General features: G+C 34.0%; 2 protein-coding genes across 5 annotated transcripts in view; one reads left to right on the top strand and one right to left on the bottom strand.

Moving 5' to 3' along the window:
• The window catches only part of LOC105147689 (glucose dehydrogenase [FAD, quinone]), a 202,905-nt gene extending 197,571 nt beyond the window's left edge, over positions 1-5,334 (bottom strand). The window contains exons 1-2 of the mRNA XM_087415493.1: positions 4,745-5,334; positions 3,975-4,076 (exon numbers count right to left, since the gene is read on the bottom strand). The gene's annotated coding sequence lies outside the window, so the exon portion shown is untranslated. The remainder of the gene's footprint in view (positions 1-3,974; positions 4,077-4,744) is intronic.
• The window catches only part of LOC105147740 (kin of IRRE-like protein 1), a 447,481-nt gene that overhangs the window by 331,705 nt on the left and 94,632 nt on the right, over positions 1-21,144 (top strand). For all 4 annotated transcript variants that reach the window (XM_087415491.1, XM_087415489.1, XM_087415488.1 and 1 more), the window contains exon 4: positions 15,829-16,040. In XM_087415491.1, the coding sequence (XP_087271617.1) occupies positions 15,829-16,040 (212 nt within the window). The remainder of the gene's footprint in view (positions 1-15,828; positions 16,041-21,144) is intronic.

Here is a 21,144-nt window from a genome sequence, read left to right as displayed (position 1 = left end):
GCCTCGTCCCACCGCGACTTAAAGAGAACCCGGGCAGAAATCGGCCGATTAGAATAGTCACGCGAATGCGAGCGAATGTTGCGATTAAACGTTTTCGTAAAGTATTGCTTCGGCAATACGAATTCGCATACTTGCTACGGGCTTAATTTCACACTCGCGTGCAAAGGGAAAACGGTACGAAAGCAAGTAGTGAAGGGTATGTCTTTTGAATGTTTTGACGTCGGCAAAAGTACGTAAAATGAGAAATAATCTTCAAACGAGATTTCCCGACCGCGGAATAATCACGCGCTCTTATCGACGCGCGTGTCAAAGGAAAAGATGCGCGGCGCGATCGCATATTTCTCGAGTATCGTCAGTCCTTGCCGACCTCGTCTCCTTTGATTCGTCGAGGGTGGAAAGGCGCGTATTGAGTTTACGAACTTTTCCTCGCCCGGGTTCGCTCCAAGATGGGACGATTTTTCACTCGCAAGAGCAGAGGCGACGACGTGGAAACGTCGGCTATATTGATGATAGCGGATTCGATTTCAGGCTCCGAAGAAAATCAAGCGACTAATTGTATGGAATGGAATTTCGCACATTGAAAATGCCACGTGTTTGACGCGAATAACACGTTATTACTGGAATGAATTGCGGAAACAATTCACACGTCGGAACAAGCGCGCCGGCAAATCCTATCGCGAGTATTTATGACGAAAGCCTCATGATTTCATCACACGGTAATCGTACCGGAAAACGCGATAGCCAAACAAAGTGTATTTTCCGCGTTTTGTAATATTGTTTCTATCACTCAAATTCATCAAAAGTGGTTACAGTCGTTAACCTCTCGCCAGTACTGTCAACGGAAAATAAATTCTATGATGAATTGACGCGTAGCAGTTCCGTCGAAATTTCGCTCTGTTGTCAAACTGTTGTCATCCAGGTATTTTCAAATTGATAGTCAATAATTTAAATCTTCACTTCTCACAGTTCAATATCTTTATTTTTGAATATTCATGTTCATAGTTTTAAACGGTTTTATAAATAACGAAGGCAAAACAATTAACAAAAAATGATAGAAATTTCCACTTAAAAAATTATTGCATAAAAAGGAATTTTGGTTATTTACATAACTTTCAGGAATTTGAGTTTCGAAATTCCTGGAAAAATACACTATTTATTATACACTATAAAATTTTATTACTTGTTTTACTATAATAAGAGCTCATCATTTACTTTTAATACATATACATTCTATTCTTGTTGGAATAGTCACTTACTGCTTGAATGAAAATCAATGGAATGTTGTACTATTCTTTTAGTAAAACGTCTTTCAATTTTTTATATAAATGGAGAAAGAAATTTTTTTCTTACTTTTTCAATTATCCTCTATTCTCCAAAACTTTAACATCTTTCTTGACTAATGCAATCGTCTGATTTAAATATCATTTATAGATTTGTAGTATAAAATAAGAAACAGATTTATACCTCCGATATGTTTTAAGCAATTAAAAGATGTTCTATTGGAAGAATGGAAAAACATTGCACTGTAACAGTTGCTACATTAACAAGCATATATGACACTATTCCAACAAAGATAGAATCTATGTTAAAAACAAATAGAAGGCCAACTTTTCATTAATAAAACAAATAAATAGTATATTTCTTAGGTATTCGCATTATTTTGTTTATCTCTTGTAAGTACCCTTATTCTCTAAATCAGTGAATAATTATTGATATCCAAGCCACTGGATAATCAATAAATTCACAATGAACTTTAACTAAAAAACTTTAAATAAAACGTAAAATTCTTAACTTAATCTTGCTTTAGTGTATATAGTCAATGTAATAGTATTAGAATTGGAGATATCAGTATTTTAATTATATAATGCTCAAACTTTCTTTCTTTTTCAGTTGAATTTTATTGATGCCCTTCAATGGCATATTTAGGATACTATTAATTATCCATTGATTCAGATTTAAAGAATATATCTCCTTCCCTACTACCCTACTACCCTATTTTATCCATATAATATTATACATTTGAAATTTATGCTCGCAACTTGATTTCCAACTGCCTGCTGTGCGATAATCCAAATTGCATGCAACAGTAACGAAATCATTTTACGGACGTTAATATTCTATTTCCATTAATGATTTACCGCATACGAAGAGGGGAGCTCCAGGAAAACGGAAATGCGAAACGAAGTGACGTGGGTTAGCGATTGTAGCCGACAGTAGTAGTACGTCACGATAGCGTCAGACGCAACTACCCGAACCCGATATGTCTGACTGCGTCTCGTTATTTCTACTAAAATCCGGCCAGGCAGGCGAGAGGGTCGCGCTGAACTGAAGTGCTTACACGTACATTGTGTACGTGAAACTGGAAATATTCAGCGAAATCAAGGATGCCCCGACCTGGGCAGGAGGCGTTTGCCGACTACAGCCAGTGTGAACGCGGAAATACGAATAAGTGATTGTTGAGGCATGCGAGTTTAACGCGTATCAGTATTCTTCCTTATCACTCCCGAATTAGAGTCTACGCACAATGCATCAGAAATCATAAAAATAATAAATAAATATTAATATTAAATATTAGAATAATAGGGAATAAATATTAAATAAATATTAGAGAAATAAAAAGAAATAGAAAAAAAAATATACATATATTCTCTAAATTCTTTGGAATGGAGTCTCACTCTAAACAATGGAAATTGAGCCAGTTTTGAAAAAGAATAGCTCAATTTTCCATCTTTAAGAGTGAGATTTCACTCTTCAGAGTGACAATTCATTCTAAAAATTTTAGAAAGTATGTATAGAGAATAATTCTTTTTAAGGACACCATTATTTTATCATTAAAAATACAACTAAAAATATAACATACCTTTTGCTAAAAAATGACTTGTAAGTGAAGAAAATCTATCGAAATTTATCTATCGAAATATACCTATATCGATATATTGCTTTTCTAGTTAGAAATTTTAGTGTTTAATGCTACATATATATTTCCATTTTCAATTAAGTGTAACTAATCTGTACAGAATTTAGTATTTCGAATCGATCCTAAATTTAATTTAAAATCAACGTTTCAAATATGCAATATTTGCTCCTAAAAGATTAAACGTAACGTACAATGGATACAAATAAGACATGACATATAACACATCTTACATCTTATTTGTATCCATTATGCATTACATTTTATATTCTTAATTTTTTAATTTCTTTTAATTAGTATTATATTTAATATTTATTCTCCTAATATTGTCCCTATTATTGTTATTATATTAAATATTTATTCTCCTAATATTTGTTCCACTGTGTGCAGGGCCTTACGCTGTAAACACCGCACGAGAACAATCCACGATGACTTCAGCGAGAAACGACGTGTGCCTCTGAATTTTAAATGTAACCCTCGGAAATTGCATCCGTGTCTCGTAATCTCGTTTTTGTTCTTTTTTTATTATTTTTTTTTTTTTTAGCACCGGCCGAATAAAGCCAAAAACTTTATTACTCTATATTGTAAATATTACTTTTTGCGAACCGAGCACTTCCCGCCTCTCTCACAAAGCGGCGGGCTAGAGCGAAAACACGCCTCTTTGACTTGAAATTGGTATAAATACACGCCATGCATAGTGAAATATGCGTATACGCGTCGGCACCGCAAATATTGTTATATCGAGATGAATGCGCGTAATATTATTAAAATAACCGGCAATGTCGATAAGATAATATACGACCGTTTGCTTTTACAGCGCGCGGGAAGGCTAAGGATAAGTCATCAAAATAACAAACTTAATTCTCTGGCTGCGTAAACACGCAATAAAATTTCTCCACGAGAGTTCAACATGACGGTTGAGAAATTTTTATAATTCTCTGTTAATCCATGTCGAGACTCTTAGATGAAGCCGTTAAAAGAAGGCAGAGAAAGTGCGGCGCGCGTTTTATTAAAGTGTTTATTAAAAGTACAGAATTCCTGAGTTTTAATTCGCACTCACCTGTACTCTCTCAGGTATTTTACGTCGTATACAGGATACAAGAATTCTCTGGACTCTATAGTTGTATACGAAAAGCCATCATGACACTGCACACAATTCCATCTAAAAATAATAATTAATTAACGTTAATGATTTAATACGAATAGCGAAGGAGGTCATATCCAGTTAAAGCGAACCTTGATGCTTAATAATATTTTTATGTGAATTTTACTGGAATTTAAATTGGAAATTATGAAATTCATACAAAAATATTATTAAGCACCAAGACTCGCGTTGATCGAATATGGCCTTTTTCGTTTATTTGTGTTGAACATTTAAAACAAAATTTCAACAATTATCAATTTTAATAGACTTTAAATTTAGAAGATATTATGGTAATAAAAATGTCACTTGAATTGCGATAAGTTATCAACATACTTTTTTTCAGTGTCGTGCTGATTCATCGCAATTTTATCGACATTTTTGTTTCTATATTCTACAATCATTTTTAAATTAACGACACATTGAGAAGAAACATAGTGGTGACCTATAAAAATGATTTTGAAAAATAACTCAAATTGAGTTTAATTTTTGATATTACGACTTTAATGAGAATTTTATTAATTTTTATACAGTCTGAAAAAATATAAAAATCTATACTGAAGTACTTGAAGACTCAGGCAAATGAAGGATAAAAATTTTACATTGTCGAAGGGAAATTAATAATTTATAATGAGAGTTATAATGAGAGTAAATTTACGGAGAGAAGGCGGGAATGGAAAATCTCTTACTTGCTACGAAGAAATTATTTTTTTCAGTCCACTTCCTCCGCTGCCAGTCACTCGCGAACGGCACCATTTCGACACATTTAACGTTCAACTTTCAAGGCGAGCACTTCCAGCTTACGTTATCGCGACACTTAAATCGTCGCCAAGACGCGCCTCACTGTTGCGATTTTGCGCGCAATACCCATCGAGTTTTTCTCGCTCAACTTTAACGCGATCTCGCGACGTTTTTCGCTTTTCTCCGACTTCCTATCGATTGACACACGGCTCACACCAAGCTCTAAAGATCTCGACAACGGGGATCGATTACGTCAACCGGCACCGTCGCGTTATTTCGACAAAGCAAGAATTCGAATTTCACAAACACACAATTTTCATCCGCGCGTCCGCCATGACACACTGAAATGACGCGGCGTTGCCAAATACTCGTCGCTTTAAGCGGCGTCTTCAACGAAATTTTTATGGCTTGAGGCATAAAGGTATATCTACACAAACTTAGTCATATAAACGTATGCATAAAAAAAATTGTCCAATCACATTTTACGTGAGTTTTTGTCGGAAAAAATGCGATTGGATAATTTTCTTTATATATATGTTTATGGGACTATGTAAATTTGTGTGGATATATCTTTAATCTGGAATATCTACAATAAGTGTTTTAAGTCTTAAGCCGTAAGAAATTAACCAACCGCAGGAAAATAATCGACTATGACTGATATTCATACATAATTAATTCTTATATTTAAGACTGTATTAAGTACAATCTTAAAATGTCCATTTTAGACCAATCGGAGAATCACATTGGCAATTAGTATCTTAACTTGAAGCCGATATTCATAGTCGGCTCTTAATTAAAGATCGTTTTAAATAATGTTTTACGTGCTAATAGCGACCTGTGATTGATCACTTTATGATATCTTAAGATTGTAGTTAAGATGGTCTTAAATATAAGGTTCGACTATGAATACCGAGCAATCCATTATATAGTTGATTATTCTCATGTATGACTGTGATTGAACAATTTTTTACGATTTAAGACTTAAAGCTTGAAGTTATATGTTTTAACGATTACGTCAATTCTTACCACACTGAAAAAAAAAATATTATATCAACATTATTTTAATTTAAAATAATTTAAATTTAAATCGTTTTAATTTATATAGTAATACCATTAATCAAATAAATATGCTCTTGTTTTAATAAAACTTTATACGTTTTATTAATACTATTATTGAATCAATAAAATTTAAACATTTAAAATAATGCTATTGATATAATATTATTTTTTTAACAACACGATAAAAATGGACTCTCGAAATTCAACAACAAATTAATATTCAACTAATTAAGAATAATAATTGCGCAATAATTAATACGTTATTATTTAATAATTATATTTCTGGATTTCTCGAATTAAAACAAAAGCATTTTTTATATTAAGACTACGACACACAAAAAATTTATGCAGTAAGCAAATTGATCAATCACAGTAGAGAACAATAATTATATTAAGACTCTCGAATTTTAAACAATACAAAAAGATAAATATAATAGGCTAATGCGAGTCAGCAACGATAAACGACGCAATTATTTAATGAACAATCAATAATCAGACATTAATCCAATATCAATCCAATATCTGATTATTGATTGTTCACTAAATAATTGCGTTTATCGTTGCTGACTCTCATTAGTCTATATTTATCTTTTTGTAGAGAAACGTAAAACAATAATCATACACTGTTAAATTTTATTGTCAAATTATTACCGCTCAAGAGTTATATTGTAGACATCACGTATTACAACGATTTTTACACGTGTATAACTTCGACGGTTCAGCGAACTGCGACATTCGAACGCATCGGTCATGTCATGCGTCATGGAAATATTTCCGCGTGACGTCAGATGACGCGGCGCATCACGTGATGCGCCAACTAGCAGCCGCGCGGCGCGATGGGCGAGAATAGGGGAGAGGAAGAACGCGGGAAAGCGCTTCAAGTGTTTCGCGCGATCGCAGGTGCGACGCGAAGTTGCTCGAGTGGTGCGTGTTTTTTGGTTCGTGGTTTCGTTTTGCGGTTCGTTCGTGGCTGTGGCGGATCGAGAGACGGCTAGTGGCGGTATGTACACATTTTATTCGGTTGTTATTTACCTTTGCATACGGGGATCGCGTTCTACGACACGAAAACGAGGAAACATCGGCGCGCGGAATAAACACAAAATGGCTGCGCGACTCGTTTAAGTTCGCATTCGGAATTTTCACTCCAAGGAACTTGTTACGGTTCTTGAAACGAGGTGAAAATTACGAAAATGATCAAATTTACTGGAATATTTATAATTTCATTAGTTAACATCAAGTGAATTTGCATTTTTGTAATTTTCACTTTGTCTAAAGAATCGTAATAAGTCTCCAGTGTCTGAGGGTATATTCAGTTTCAAGCATGATGCATCATTTATTCTTATTGTTCACCGAATGTTAAACAAAGATAAATAATGCACTACGCACATCATGCATGAAATGGAATGTATCCTGAATCATTTTATTATTCCTGTTTTATTTTCTTCTCAGACCTGATTTTAGTAGAACTAAATTTAGTTTATTACTTACTAAATGTATATGAACGTTTATTTTGAAATTAAGCAACTCAATAATAGAAATTGATTGATTTACATTTTGACACACAGAAAGTTAAAAATAATAAAATGTTAATTCACTCAAGAGAGTAGATTATCACTTCTTTGAGATACTTAACAAGTATATATACTTTGTAAAAGCATTAATGAGTTTTTATTATCATAAAAAAAGTTGAATCATTTTACTTATTTTTTATGAACTTAAATTTATCTAGACAGAATTTATGATAATAAAATCGATTGTTTTTAAAGTTCAACATTGTCAGCGGAGAATTAATAATATTAATTCCTTCAGACTTGATTTTAATGGAATTATATTAAACAAGATTTTTTTTTTAATTCAATTCAAGGATACTTTAATTTTCGTTTCAAAATTTTGATTATTCTTCAAACATACATTATTATGTGCATTTACTTTCAGATGTTGATAGAAATAAATAATTTCAACGGATAATACTTTCCAATTTTATGTACACTCCAATGTACACAAAGTCTGAAGGGATTAAGTACGTCTAATGAGCAATAAAGATAAAATGATGCACTAGGACTCTCGGATGTAGTTTCCAAACGCAGCCTAACCGTGATCTAGTTTCCACTGAAGCACCTAATGCAGCGTAGAATCAAATTTAATAGCTAATTCGGTTGGACGCACTAGTGTGCACTGGTGCATATTAAAACGTTGTATACTGATTTCATCTGAGTGTAAAAGTGAAATGTATTTCGAATTATAAAATACAACTTTTACTTAACACAATAAAGATATTTATTAGCATCAAAAATTATTATATTATCAATATATTAATGTTACTATTTTAATATTACTTTCATATGTTCCTTTTGTTTTCTGGTAGGCTTAGTAACAGCAATTATGCTCAAATCATTCTTGGCCTCTACCTTCTTAAAACTACCGAGTTATTTATTAAACAAGAAGCTTATCTTTTTGGAATTGTACTAATTTCTCTATAATTTATAATTCGTTTTTTAAGAGACTTAGTAACAGCAGTTCTGCTGGTGTCTCATTTGTGTATGCTTTGTAATTCTTTATACACTATAAAATAATAATAATAATAATATGTTAATACTACTACTCAGTTTTATTCTTGATTGCATTTCATGTATATAGATTCACACAGAAATATTTAAACACTGAGCGATTTAACCGAAAAATAGGATTTCTCTTAGATATTTAATTAAATTTATCCAAGCAGAATAATAAATCACGTTAACATCGAAGTGACGTTGAAATGGCATTAAAATGAACCTTAAATAATATTTAGAGTCATTTTGACATCATTTTGATATTATAACTTATTATTCTACTTGGGTATTCTCATGTCTATTTCAAATTGTTACAATAAAATATATTAAGAATTTTACGGTTTAATCTTTGTTTCTACATTAAACATATATGTTTACATTAATTTGTATACGACTATTTTATATGTAACAGTGTGTATTGAGTACGTCCAATCGAATTTGCTATAAGTCAGTGGAAATGCGTTTGGTTGTGCTTATTTTCTCCCGCTTCGATTCACAAAGCTTTTATATCCATTGGAAATAATACTCTAAATTTGATTTGTTACAGTGGAATCAAATTGAGAGTTTCGGTGGAAACTGATTTGTGCCGTAAGAATTAATCGAAATAAGTCTCACTCGCGACAAAATGCTTTTTCTTTCTCGCCTCGTTTCGTCATCTAACTCGTGCGACGCGGTCAATTAACTGTTATTTTTAAACGGCTTCTACACGTACGACATTATTGCACAATTGAGCGTTTAATAGTTATATCGAAGATTGCGCCAATATATTGAAGAAATAAAGTTGAGATTGATTTCTAGGTTTACGATTTAATATACAGGGACGTTAGAATGTAAGCATTGTGCGATATTAATTCAATTTGGCTACAACTGCGGAAGGATATCTCTTAACAATTTCTCACAAACACATTATATTAATAATGATGTTTTGCATTTATTTCAATAACTTTATATGCAAGTCAATTGTTCGGTATATTTATCTTATTAATAAATCGCGCTGCGATGTTTCTATATTTACAATATTTTTTTAAATAAACAAAAATTGAATGAAAGTTATAAATCAATATTTTCTTATTATAATGTATTATATATTTTTTAAAGCATTGTGTTGACTGTGTATATTATTTTAAATAGAATTTTACTAATGTATTGTGAAGGTATTGCACGAGAATAAATTTTTAATTAAAAGCATAACTAGATAACGTAACGTTATTAAATGCATCTAACGAAATTGTAAATAAATATCTTTTAATACACTACATACATATTTTTTAAAACATACTGACTTTTGAAAATTTTTTAATAATTTTACTAATACAGATACTACATGAATAAATTTTAAATTCTTAAAAGCATTGCCAAATAATGTAATGTTACATTTATTACGTGAAATTTATTTACATCACACTTAAAGTTTTTTTACAAAGAGAAATAATCACTTTTAATATTTCTTTGAATAATATATTGAATCCATTTTTGTACAGGTTATTTCTATCGTTTGCTAAACCGATACAGAAAGAACATTTAAACGATTTTAGCTTCGTCGTATTTTTGTTTATTTAAAATAAATTATTTTATAACTCTCTCTAAAATTATTTTAAACGACTTCACACGGAAAGAACAATTTTACTGAAGTATCTAAAAATTTAACTAGACAGATCTGAAAATAATTTTGTTTCAACCATCAAAATGATTATGTAGGATGCTTAAACTAATTGGCAAAGTGTCAAAACTTTTCACTGCTCATCATGCTTGAGATTTTAATATAATTATTTTGATGGTTGAAACAAAATTATTTTCAGATCTGTCTAGTTAAATTTTTAGATAACAAAATTGTTTTCAGATGTGTATTTATTTAAATTTTTTAATACTTTAGCAAAATCGTTCTTTCGTGTGAAGTCGTTTAAAATAATTTTAATTGTCGTAGCACATTTTTAAAATTTTAAATACATACTATATTTATGCAATTGTATCGATATATATCATTTCTGTAAAACACTGTCTCTTGATACGTCATACTTGTCTCGCTAATATTTTTATATATTACAGTTCTATCAACAATATTGATCGTACATCGATTAAAAACACTTTGAAAAGTTACGTTTGGCGTGAGATAAAGAACTCTTTTGTTTGAATTCGCGAACATAAGACTGTTTTGAAAGATTTATTAAAACGTCGCAATACATGCATCTCGCAATACACGTACATAGATTCTCATGAATATTACAGCTGTTTATTACTATATAAACATAATGTTCTCATCGACTTAATAAAAACGAATGTAAAAGCACTGCGTGAATTTTAGATAATTCCGGTTGATCGTGATATGCTGTGAATACGGTTTCCCGTAGAAACACGAGGAATTAACATAGAGCTATGCGAGAGCGAGTTAAGGAAGAAAAAAAATTTTATTGCGCGTACCCGTAAAACGGGTGCCATGCATTTATTCTCTTGCTATTTACCCTTTGCCCCAAGGCCGTGCGTGTTATTTTTGCTATAAAGGACCGTGAGAAAAAACCGTGGAAGAAAGGTGAAGCAGGGGATGAGGGAAGGAAACGTGTGTGTAAAGAAAGAAGAAAGGTAGGTGGGAAGAGATCGTATATGTACACACACACACATATGAGAGCATGTATGGGAAAAAGTAGAGCGAAATATTAAAAAGCACTCAGCCGCTCTCGAAATTCATGTAATCTAGAAAATTGTAAAAGAGGGTCATCCCGGCGACTTTATCCCATAGGCGTGCCACGGTAAACAAACGAGACACAACGAGAATTATTCTACTGCACCTTCCCCATCTTTCTCCTACTTATCGCGAGGAGCGGAGGAGGAGGAGAGGGGGTGGTAATCCAGGTTAAAGACACGTCACAAAATTAATGCGCCAATAAATATTTAGAGACGTATAATTTTCTTGTACGTTATGCAAAAGCAGCGAGCTGTACATTCATTCCATCGCTATTTACTCTTTGCTCGTCGGACATTTATCATTTTTACGAGGGTGTATCGTTGGCGAAGAGTCGCGTAGGAGATGCGCGAGGAAGGAAGAAAGGTGCACGAAACCGTGGATTAGGGCGGAATATTGGAAATGAATTTAACTGTACTCCGAAATTATTCCATTTAAATATGAAATGGCCGGCGTTTTCAGTTATGCACAACCGCAGAAAGGCAGATTTCTTAAACACGGTTCTCCTTTCCTTTTTTTCAATTTGTATATACTGCGTCCCAAATAAAATCTATTAATGTCTGAAAAAAGAAAAGCGATCGTCGCAAGCTCTCAACAGTTATTCACACTGAACCAAAAATATACAATAAAATATTCATTGAATTAATGAAAATTGGTCCAATGAATTCTCATAATGATTTTTATAAAACTGTTGCTAGAATTTATTGTGTGTGTGCAAGAGAATGAATATGTAGTTATATAAATGAATTCAATTGTATCAATAAATTAATTACATTAAGTCGGATGTTAAGTCGGACATTGATTAACGATTATTTATTGGACCAAAATTTTTTTCAATGCACATTTATTGCGCGTCTGTATATTTTATTTGTTTATTTTTAAAGAGATTCTCGCGTTTGATGAAATATAAGACAAATCACATAATACACATATAAAAATTGATTATGACAATAATATCTTGAAAAAATTTTTATCATACCACTTTGAAAATATTTAATTCTAAATGTATGAAATTTTACATTACAAGTATAATACGCAAAACCTTATCCCATAGATATTTTTTCTTAATTTGATTTTCTATATTTGCATATTAGACAGAAATTTCAAAAAGTTCTAAATACAAAGTAAATACTGAAATTTATTCTGGTTAAGTTAACTAAATTGCTCACACATACAATTTGAGAGAAATTTATATTTGTCAAGAATATTTGTCAAATAGACGACACATACACATACATTTTTATATGCGTATTATTTATATAGAAATATTAAACTTATCAATAGCAGCATTTTAAATTTATGTGAATAGATTACAACACAAGGCAATGAGCCAAGCACGATGTCAATATACAAAATTAAAGTTAATGTTTGACAAAATCAATTAGAAGATCTCTCATCAATGAAAAGATAATTTAATAAATTATTTAATAAATTATATTATAAATTTTTAATAACACATAAGCAATGATTATGCATAATAACTTTAGCGAATATTGTTGCTAATGCTTTTATATTATTTTATATACATATCGTTTTATACATACATAATAATTTAAAACTGTGTATTGATTAGGAAGTAGCACGAGAAGTCTTTAAGACAGTGAGTCTTTCTATTCTGACTTTTTTCAGATTATTAAAATGTTGTCGCCTTCACTAAAAATATTTGTCTTTTTGTCTTATCGAAACATCAAAAATTATTAATATTGAGATACATCTACGATCTAATTTTTTTTTTACTCCAATGGCTTGCACATCTTAAGGGACGTGCACCTCTGGTTCCCTACTACTGGCTTAAAAAGTATGTATCATTCTCGGAAAAGAGATAATCGAAGCGAAACGCAGTTGCATGAGAAAGAACAGCCTAACATGACGAAGCGAGAGAAAATGAGAGAGGTGAAGATGGAGAATGATAGTTCGAAGGAAAAGATCGTAAACGAGGCAGGCGAGAGTCGAGCGAAATATTGGAAAGCTGGCTGCGCGGCAAGATAAAACGTTTCATAAAACAGACATCGATTCCGTATTACTTGGCGCCCACGTCGACGTGAATCGAGGGTCTTTGCCGGAGTGCTCCTCGAGAACGCCTGCCGAAGGATAAAGGAACGGTCCTGCCGGCGCATAAAGGGAAGACGAAAGATACGCATTTCCTTATTGCATCTCTTGGCCGCGTATCTTCCCGCCCTTCGTCTCCGTCGCTTTCTTCTATTCTCGCCATTTCTCAACCACATCCATTGCATCGCATCTCCTCCGCGTCCCTCATCTATGCGAAATCTAAGGAAAGGGAATAAAAACTCTTGTATGGGCAACATCACACGCATAAGCCTTGCGAACGCATTCAAGGCGAGAAGAAAGTACGGTACATTATTGCGGACAAAATGCGATTTTGTTCTTTTCTAAATTTAAACACAATATAATTGCATTCGTTCCATGTATTATCACATTAGAATCTTGCGAATTATTCTATGTCGCAAATATCAGGAGACATGACGTGGTAATTAATGTCGCGGTATTTTGCGAGACATAATTATGGTACGTTAAATCTGATCTTTGTCATGAGAGGAAATGTCCTTTTATTAATAATTACGACGACATAATGTGTTACTCGTTGCGACGAAAGTAGTTTTATGATGATATGGATAGGATCCTCTGCTAAATTGCGTACATCTGTATGTGTGCGTGGGTGTGTGTAAAATTAATAATAATAACTTTCCTTCCGTACTGATCGTGAATTTCGTAACGTATATATCGTCACTTTCGTTAATAAAATACGTAATTTCACCGGTAGGAAGCTTTTGACATTACATTTACGTCAAACGAGATCCGATATTGCGCCACCGGGAAATTTTACGTTCCCATTAATATATAGTTACTATATTACACGTGCATATAATTGCAGTTAATGTCAAACGGGAATCGCTGAACGCGCACTCGTAAAATCTCATTTCAGAATTACTGCGAAATACGGAACGGCAAAAATCAACTGTGAACATTTCTCTTTATTCCACCTCAATTTCATTTCTTATTTTCAGTGCTTTCTTTGATTTTCATTATTTTGCAAATTTATTTCGCGCACGATGTTGCTGACATTGTATTATCTTTGTGAATCCTCTTATCGTCTTCATTTCAAATTAAGAAGTTTCCGAGAGAGAGAGAGAGAGAGAGAAGAACGAAAAAGAGAGAAAAAGAATCAGCTATCAGAATTTAATTCAATCGTTCATGTTGCATCTTAACGGTCGCTCAATTTTGCAAAACATCCGCATATATTTACATGAGCGCTAAACCATAATATAACGTAAATGCCGTAGATTATATCGAGCGGCATGATTATATTTTCCAATTATCCATTGTAATCAGCCAGCGTGGTTCGATTTGATTCGATTCGATTCGATCGCGCATATCGGTCCTTTTTCTTTACCTAGGCTAGTATCTACGCAATATCGATGAAATGAGCGGTGTCCGTTCAAAATATCGGATAACACGGCTGCGATTTAATTGCGTTATCGCCGGCTACCTGGACGCGCCACGCCCCATTCTCTCTGCACCGCGCACGATAATTATTTCATCGATTTGAAATAATTATATTGGGCTCGTAAGCGGGTAATACTCAGATACATGCTATCATGGTTCGTTGGGGCGGTCAATGAATCGCAATGCAAATTTTTTTTTCCCCGTCGTTCCTTTCAACCCCGCGATCCCCATTGTCTGCCGTCGTTCAGCAGAATCTCCTTGCGTGAGGTTGGAATTTCATTGGCCGGAAATTGTACGATCGTTTTCTATGTACATATTGGAATACCACCGATCGTGCCGTGAATTCTTGAAACTTCTGGTAATTGTCTTACAATTGTGCGGAAGAAAAAGAACCTCGAGTATACAATGGCGCCGTATTGAACTTAAAGAATAGAATGCAAAATGCAAAATAATTAAAAAGAATTTGAAAATTGTACGAGATCGATCTAGCATAAAAAAAGATAATATATATTTAAGTTGTAAATTGACTAAATTAAATAACAAAGCCTTATTATCAATGTAAGAGAGAGAATTTGTCAAGAGAAAGATATCATTTATATTATATGTAATGTGATTATTTTTACTAAACGGTTATAGCAATAATTGTTACTTAAAAATTATTTAAACAATTATTTGATTAAGCTATTATCATTGTTAGAAAAGAGTAACTTGATCATCAGTCTTAATGATTATTAAGACTTCTGATATATATTAATTTAAATATACCGAAAATCTAAAACTATATTTCCACAAACAATTATAATTACTAAATGTTTACTAATCTGATTTCTGATGAACATAGCTATTAGTTTGTAAGCTATTAGTTTGTAACATAGCTAACTAGTTTATTAAATCGTGAACTTACCAGAATATTCGAGCTGGAAAGATATTATAATAAAATTATTTGAAAAGGTTCGATTCGAATTCTCTTTTTTTTTTTAATGGAAATGTAAAGAATAATGGAACGATTCTGATTGGAAATTTTTCCAAATAGTCTCGTAATAGTATTAGAATTTTAAGCATTACTGCTCTTATAAAAATATGGCTTGATAAAAATAACAATTTAGTCTATTAATCGTTATTCTCTAAATTTGATAATGGTTTCTAAAATTATTTCTTGATAACGGTTAATCAGTAAGAGATAATGGGATAACGCCTATCATCTACTCTATAATTATGGAATATTTTATATTCTTATAAGTTTAACAATTTCTAAAATGAATTTTTTTTTTCATTGCAGAATCGATGCGCGAGAGAAGCCAGTGACGAAGGCACACCACTCATCGGATTCCGGCGTTTTTGGTCCACGCGCCTTTTTCCGAACGTCTTTTCCAAGCCCAGCGGTTCTGGTGATCGATGATATAAAGCGGCATGATGCGGCGACGTACAGATGTAGAGTGGATTTCCGGAAGGGCCAGACGCGCAGCTTCCGGTATAATTTGACCGTGATCGGTGAGTAAGAATTTAATGCAATATATATTCTGAACCTATAATTGCTTTTTATATGTATTATTATAGGTATTATTTTATGTGTATTATTTTTTTATATATATTCCATACTGTCTAAATCTGAATAATCACTGATAGTATGCCAAGTATTCCACTGATAATCAGTGAATTAAATATGAAATTTACCTAGCTAATCTTTATTATGTGATATAACTAACCTTGTTTAGTGCTTAAATTCAATATGATATTGGAAAATTAACGTGCAAATATCAATATTTTACTGAGTAATTAGTGACTATTTACTGATTTAGATTTAGAGAGTATAATAAAAATATAAATAGTTATTAAATTTAAAACAATTAGACAAAGAGTAAATTGAATTCATAATTTTTTACGAACTCTACTTTAATCAATTGATTTCATATAAGTTTAATTTCAATTTTTATCTTTAAATTGTGAAAGTTCTATACGGCTTTCAATATTTTTAAATTCCGTGGTTTCATCAAACTTTCGAGTTTAAATATATGCAATATAAAACTAGATTTATTTAATTGAAAGTTTTTTTAAACATATATATTTGTTTTAAACTTTCGCATAAGTTAACAGGAATAAACTTTTAAAATAAAATCAACATTACGAAGATTAAATATCATCTCATATCAATCATAATAAATAATATAGTAACAGTAATAGCAACGACATTTACACAAAAGCAGACTGTCGCTCTCCTTTTCCATTCAATCAAAGGAAGATCACGCAGCGAACTAATTTACTACGGCTTTAAAGGGAAGTCTTAGGCGCATATTACGCTCTCCTGGACGTTGGATGGAAAATGAGAACCGAGGAAGGAGAGAAATAGTGGTTACATTTCGCTTGGGAAATCGATCAAGCTCGGCACGCACGTCACGCCGCGCCGCCGCGAAGAAACGATTCGTGGCGATCAGATCGAACATGAAGGGTATAGGTATACTATAGGTCGCTATTTCGCGAGGGCACGGTTCCGATCGATCTCTTACTTCAGTCGCGAACTTGCGACTGAACCGAAGTACGCGTTACTTTCTATTCGCGCTACTTATTCGAGCACACACTCCCTCGCATACGACCATTTTATCACCGCGTACTGCCTTTCGCAGAACCTGGCGAAAGGTACGCCCCGATGTCGAAGGGACGTACAAACGTCCGATCAAGCAAATACTGAAGCGACCGCTGAAAAATGCATGAGCCAATCGTGGTTGCGATTTTCTTTTACGCGCCTGCGGTTTTTCCGCCATGTGAATCGCATGATCCAAGCTTTCCCGATCCATTCCCGAGTGCATTGTTTCAAACAGAACTTGGACGTGACAAATTCAGATTCTTACATTATAAAAATATTAGATTAGTTTTTTATAGCTAAACTAGTGTACACTTTTGGAACTTAAAGTAGGATACGTTTAATATTTGGCGAAAGCGAGAAAGAGTCTTAATGCATTCTAGCAGAAATAAAGAATAGACCTATTATCAGTATGACATCCCATATAGCACAAACTTCTAATGCCTATATCAGATTTCGGATTGACGATTAATAGTTGTCAGGTCCTATTTCAGTCAATCACGATGCAGCAAGTCATCGTGATTAGCTGAAATAGAGCAATCGTCAATCGTAATCATCAATCCGTAAGCTGATACGAGTTTAAGAAAAGAAGACTTAAGACATTCTATGTCCTAAAGACGTTCTCAGGGCTTCTCTCAAATGGCATGTAAGATTCTGTGTGTATTCCGCAACGAGCACGATGAGCTAACAAGCCCTAATCGCGTGAACGACATCCGCAAAAATTCCTGTTCTCCATTATATTACGTATAAGCGGTTGATTCTGCTTCCGCTTCCTTTCTCTTGCAACTTGGAGTAATATCCGGGTACCACGGTGCGTTTTCTTTACTCGGATGTACGCGAGTACAACGTCGTGCGGGTTGATCATAAAGTCCACATCATACGAAGGTGTAACTTTCATGGAAACCTCACTCGGAGCAGTCGCTTATAGCAAAGTACGTTCGAATCTCGGGATATCCCGTATAGCTCGCGGCAAGAATATAACCTGAGAAATCCTACTCCCGATCCTTCCGATATCAGAATCCATCTTTGGCGCCTCTCTTCGCCGCTGCTATCGACTGAACCGGAATAGTGACAGGGTGAGAGGGTACAAGAGAAAGAAAGAGAGAGAGAGAGATTCGAAACGACATAGAAAGGGATAAGAATAGTGAGAATGTAAGTGTCGCAGTGCAGATTCCCAGAAGACCCGACGACCAACATGAAATTCCCCTGCTGATCCCTCAGGTGATCTAACCCTTTCTAGTAATAGCCGAGCGTGCGTAGTGTTTTTGAAATGTTCGACTCAGAACACCCACGTCGAATATCCATATAAGACCCGCAAATACAGGTTATCCTAGAGTAAACGGATGATGGTTTTATTGACATATTCTTTCACGAAATTGAGATCCATTTTTCTATCGCGAGAATTTTTCTACGTTACGAAAACTTACAATTTACTACGACTTTCAAAATTTCAACTTCATATATGTTATTTGTAATTGTCTCTCGGAGACAATTACATCAACATTCCATACAAATGACATCGTGTCAATTAAAAAGTACGATAAGCTTTTATACACGCTTTATATCTCTCTCGTGGAAGTTTAATATCCCGGGCGCTTTTCCTTTGTGCAATTGTCCTCGCACGTGGTTTTAAGCTCTAATTAAGCTGCACCAATATTTTTCGCCGAGAGAATTGATCGCAAAAGTGACACGCATTTTCCAGAGGACAATGCATTTTCCATCTCCTTACCCCTTTGCCGACTACACTCGCCCGCACGTATTCTCAAAACGTTCCCCTGGAATCTGCCTCGCAAGGACCGAAGGACTCCGTCCAATTCAAACGTACTCGCGGTATTCCAAAAAGTAACAAACGAAATTGGCCCCCACGGGTGCGGTATCAAACCTCACAGAGGACAAGGTATTTTCATCAGAGAAGATTGGTTCCCGAGAGTTTCTAGATTGCATCTCTCTCTCTCTCTCTCTCTCTCTCTCTCTCTCCCCCTCTTCCTCTTTCTTCAACGCTTTGCCCTCCCCCTCTTCACTCTCTCTTTCTTTGTCTATTTTTTTCTTTCTCTCTCCGATTTTCCTGAGCTTTTCCGCGATAACCAGCAACGTCCTATGCCAGCGATGCAATGTCCGAGCGTGTCTCTTTCGCTTTATCTCTTTCTCTTGTCCGCATATTGCGGTGCCGAGAGACGCCGGGAAGAATACGTATCTGAGCTCTTCGACGTTTAAGTTTGCATGAATGCGGCCGCTGATGTTGAGTGAATCCCGACATGCCGTGTAACTTTTGTTATTTTCCACAGAGTATTCCATCAGTCTCTTTAATCTTCTCGAGAAATGAGAAACACTTTAAGATTCTTGTTGTTCTTTTTTTATGTATTTTCGGAAATACGTGAAATTTAACAATAGTATCATTTACACAGCTATTCTCTTGCGGCAGTCTTGTATTCGAGTTGTAATGTACTACAAGTTGATCGAATTTGTTTATATTTACACATGGTATATTACATGTATAACAAAAATTATTTAAATTTTAAAGTTGTTATCTTACTCATTATTTAGTAGCTAAATGATGTAAAATAATTTTAAAATTTAAACAATTTATATTATACATGCAATATTGCGCGTAAATATAATTCTGTAAAATATTAAGTTTCATACTGATGTGTTATAATACTTATAATAAATTAAATATACGCAAGATATATCTTTCAATATTTCAACAAAAGGCTCTATTTTTAATAGCATTTAACTCGAATACAAAGTTTATCATTTACAATTTTTATTGCAACAATTGAATTGCAATGAATTACAAGTTGAGCGAGTTTGTTTTGATTCATAATATTTAAACTGTCAAATTATTTTTATAAAATAAATATAAATATTTTATATTTATTTTTAACTTATAAAAATTTACATAAAAATATCATTTTGATTTTATGTACTAAACAATGAGTTATGAAAAATAACAATTTTCTAATTTTAATAATTTTTATTATATATAAAATATATTGCATATAAATATAACTGTAAAATATCACGTTTTTAAATCGTCAAAGAAACGAATATCAAATTTACTAGAACTACACGAGGTACGTTGTAATCGCCACAGGGCTTCTCCTTATGTAAAGGATGTTGCAGATTACATAAGGTACGTGTACACGTGATGGACTACACGCGTATGTTCTTGCGGACACGACTGTGATATATTAACGCACACAAGTTCCAGACACTAGTGCGTGAGGCGCACCGTCTTATAGATTAGGCTAATGCGTCAGTATTCGCGCGGTATTGTTACGCTATCGTGTTACAACGCGCGCTGTGTTGCAGTATATATTAGGCGCAATATTATTATCCGTCGTAATCATGTAAGTGTATTACGCGCCGCAATAGTTAGTGTTCGTTATACTTACGTGAGTTTCACGAGCAACCTCTAAAACCCCCTTCTTCCCCTGAAATGCGTGTCGTTACCTCACCAGTTTCACGAGACACGGAAACGTAGTTTCATCCCCGAAACGCTGACAAGAAGTTGCGCAACGTTCCTCATTGCAAATCTCAGAGAACATCCGAACGTTTCTCCCGTCGCGAGTTTCTTTCCTTTTTCAATTATCGCCTCTCTTTGAATCACTGATCACTCTTATGTACGTAATTATCTGCCGCCTCTCTTTCGCTTCTCTGTGAGAAGATAGAGACGAGCGGAGCGCTTCCTGAAGCTAGGCGTGCCTCGCAGGCGGACGTCGGTGAAAAGAAGGATAGCGCAGATTAGAGGAGCGAATTAGAATTTCAGAAATCCACGCGAACTTTCCGCGTTAGCTCGAGCCAAACTCCCACGGCGAATGGGGTGCGAAGAAGGAAGAACGCGAATGGACGTGGGTGGACAAACCCCGTCGTTAAATCTTCCCTTAATTAACCTAACCTTTTCCCTCTCGTTCATCCCTTTCTGCCCCTTCCCTTCTCTTCTCTTCTCTTCCCTTCCCTTCCCTTCCCTTCCCTTCTCTTTCTCGTAACTCCGTTTTCTAACGATTCTCCGCTTTG

Source organism: Acromyrmex echinatior, chromosome 18 (genome assembly GCF_024713525.1).
Source record: "Acromyrmex echinatior isolate Ae372 chromosome 18, ASM2471352v2, whole genome shotgun sequence".
NCBI lineage: Eukaryota > Metazoa > Arthropoda > Insecta > Hymenoptera > Formicidae > Acromyrmex > Acromyrmex echinatior.
Note: the sequence above shows the minus strand (reverse complement) of the source record. Positions and strands in the feature narration are given on the sequence as shown.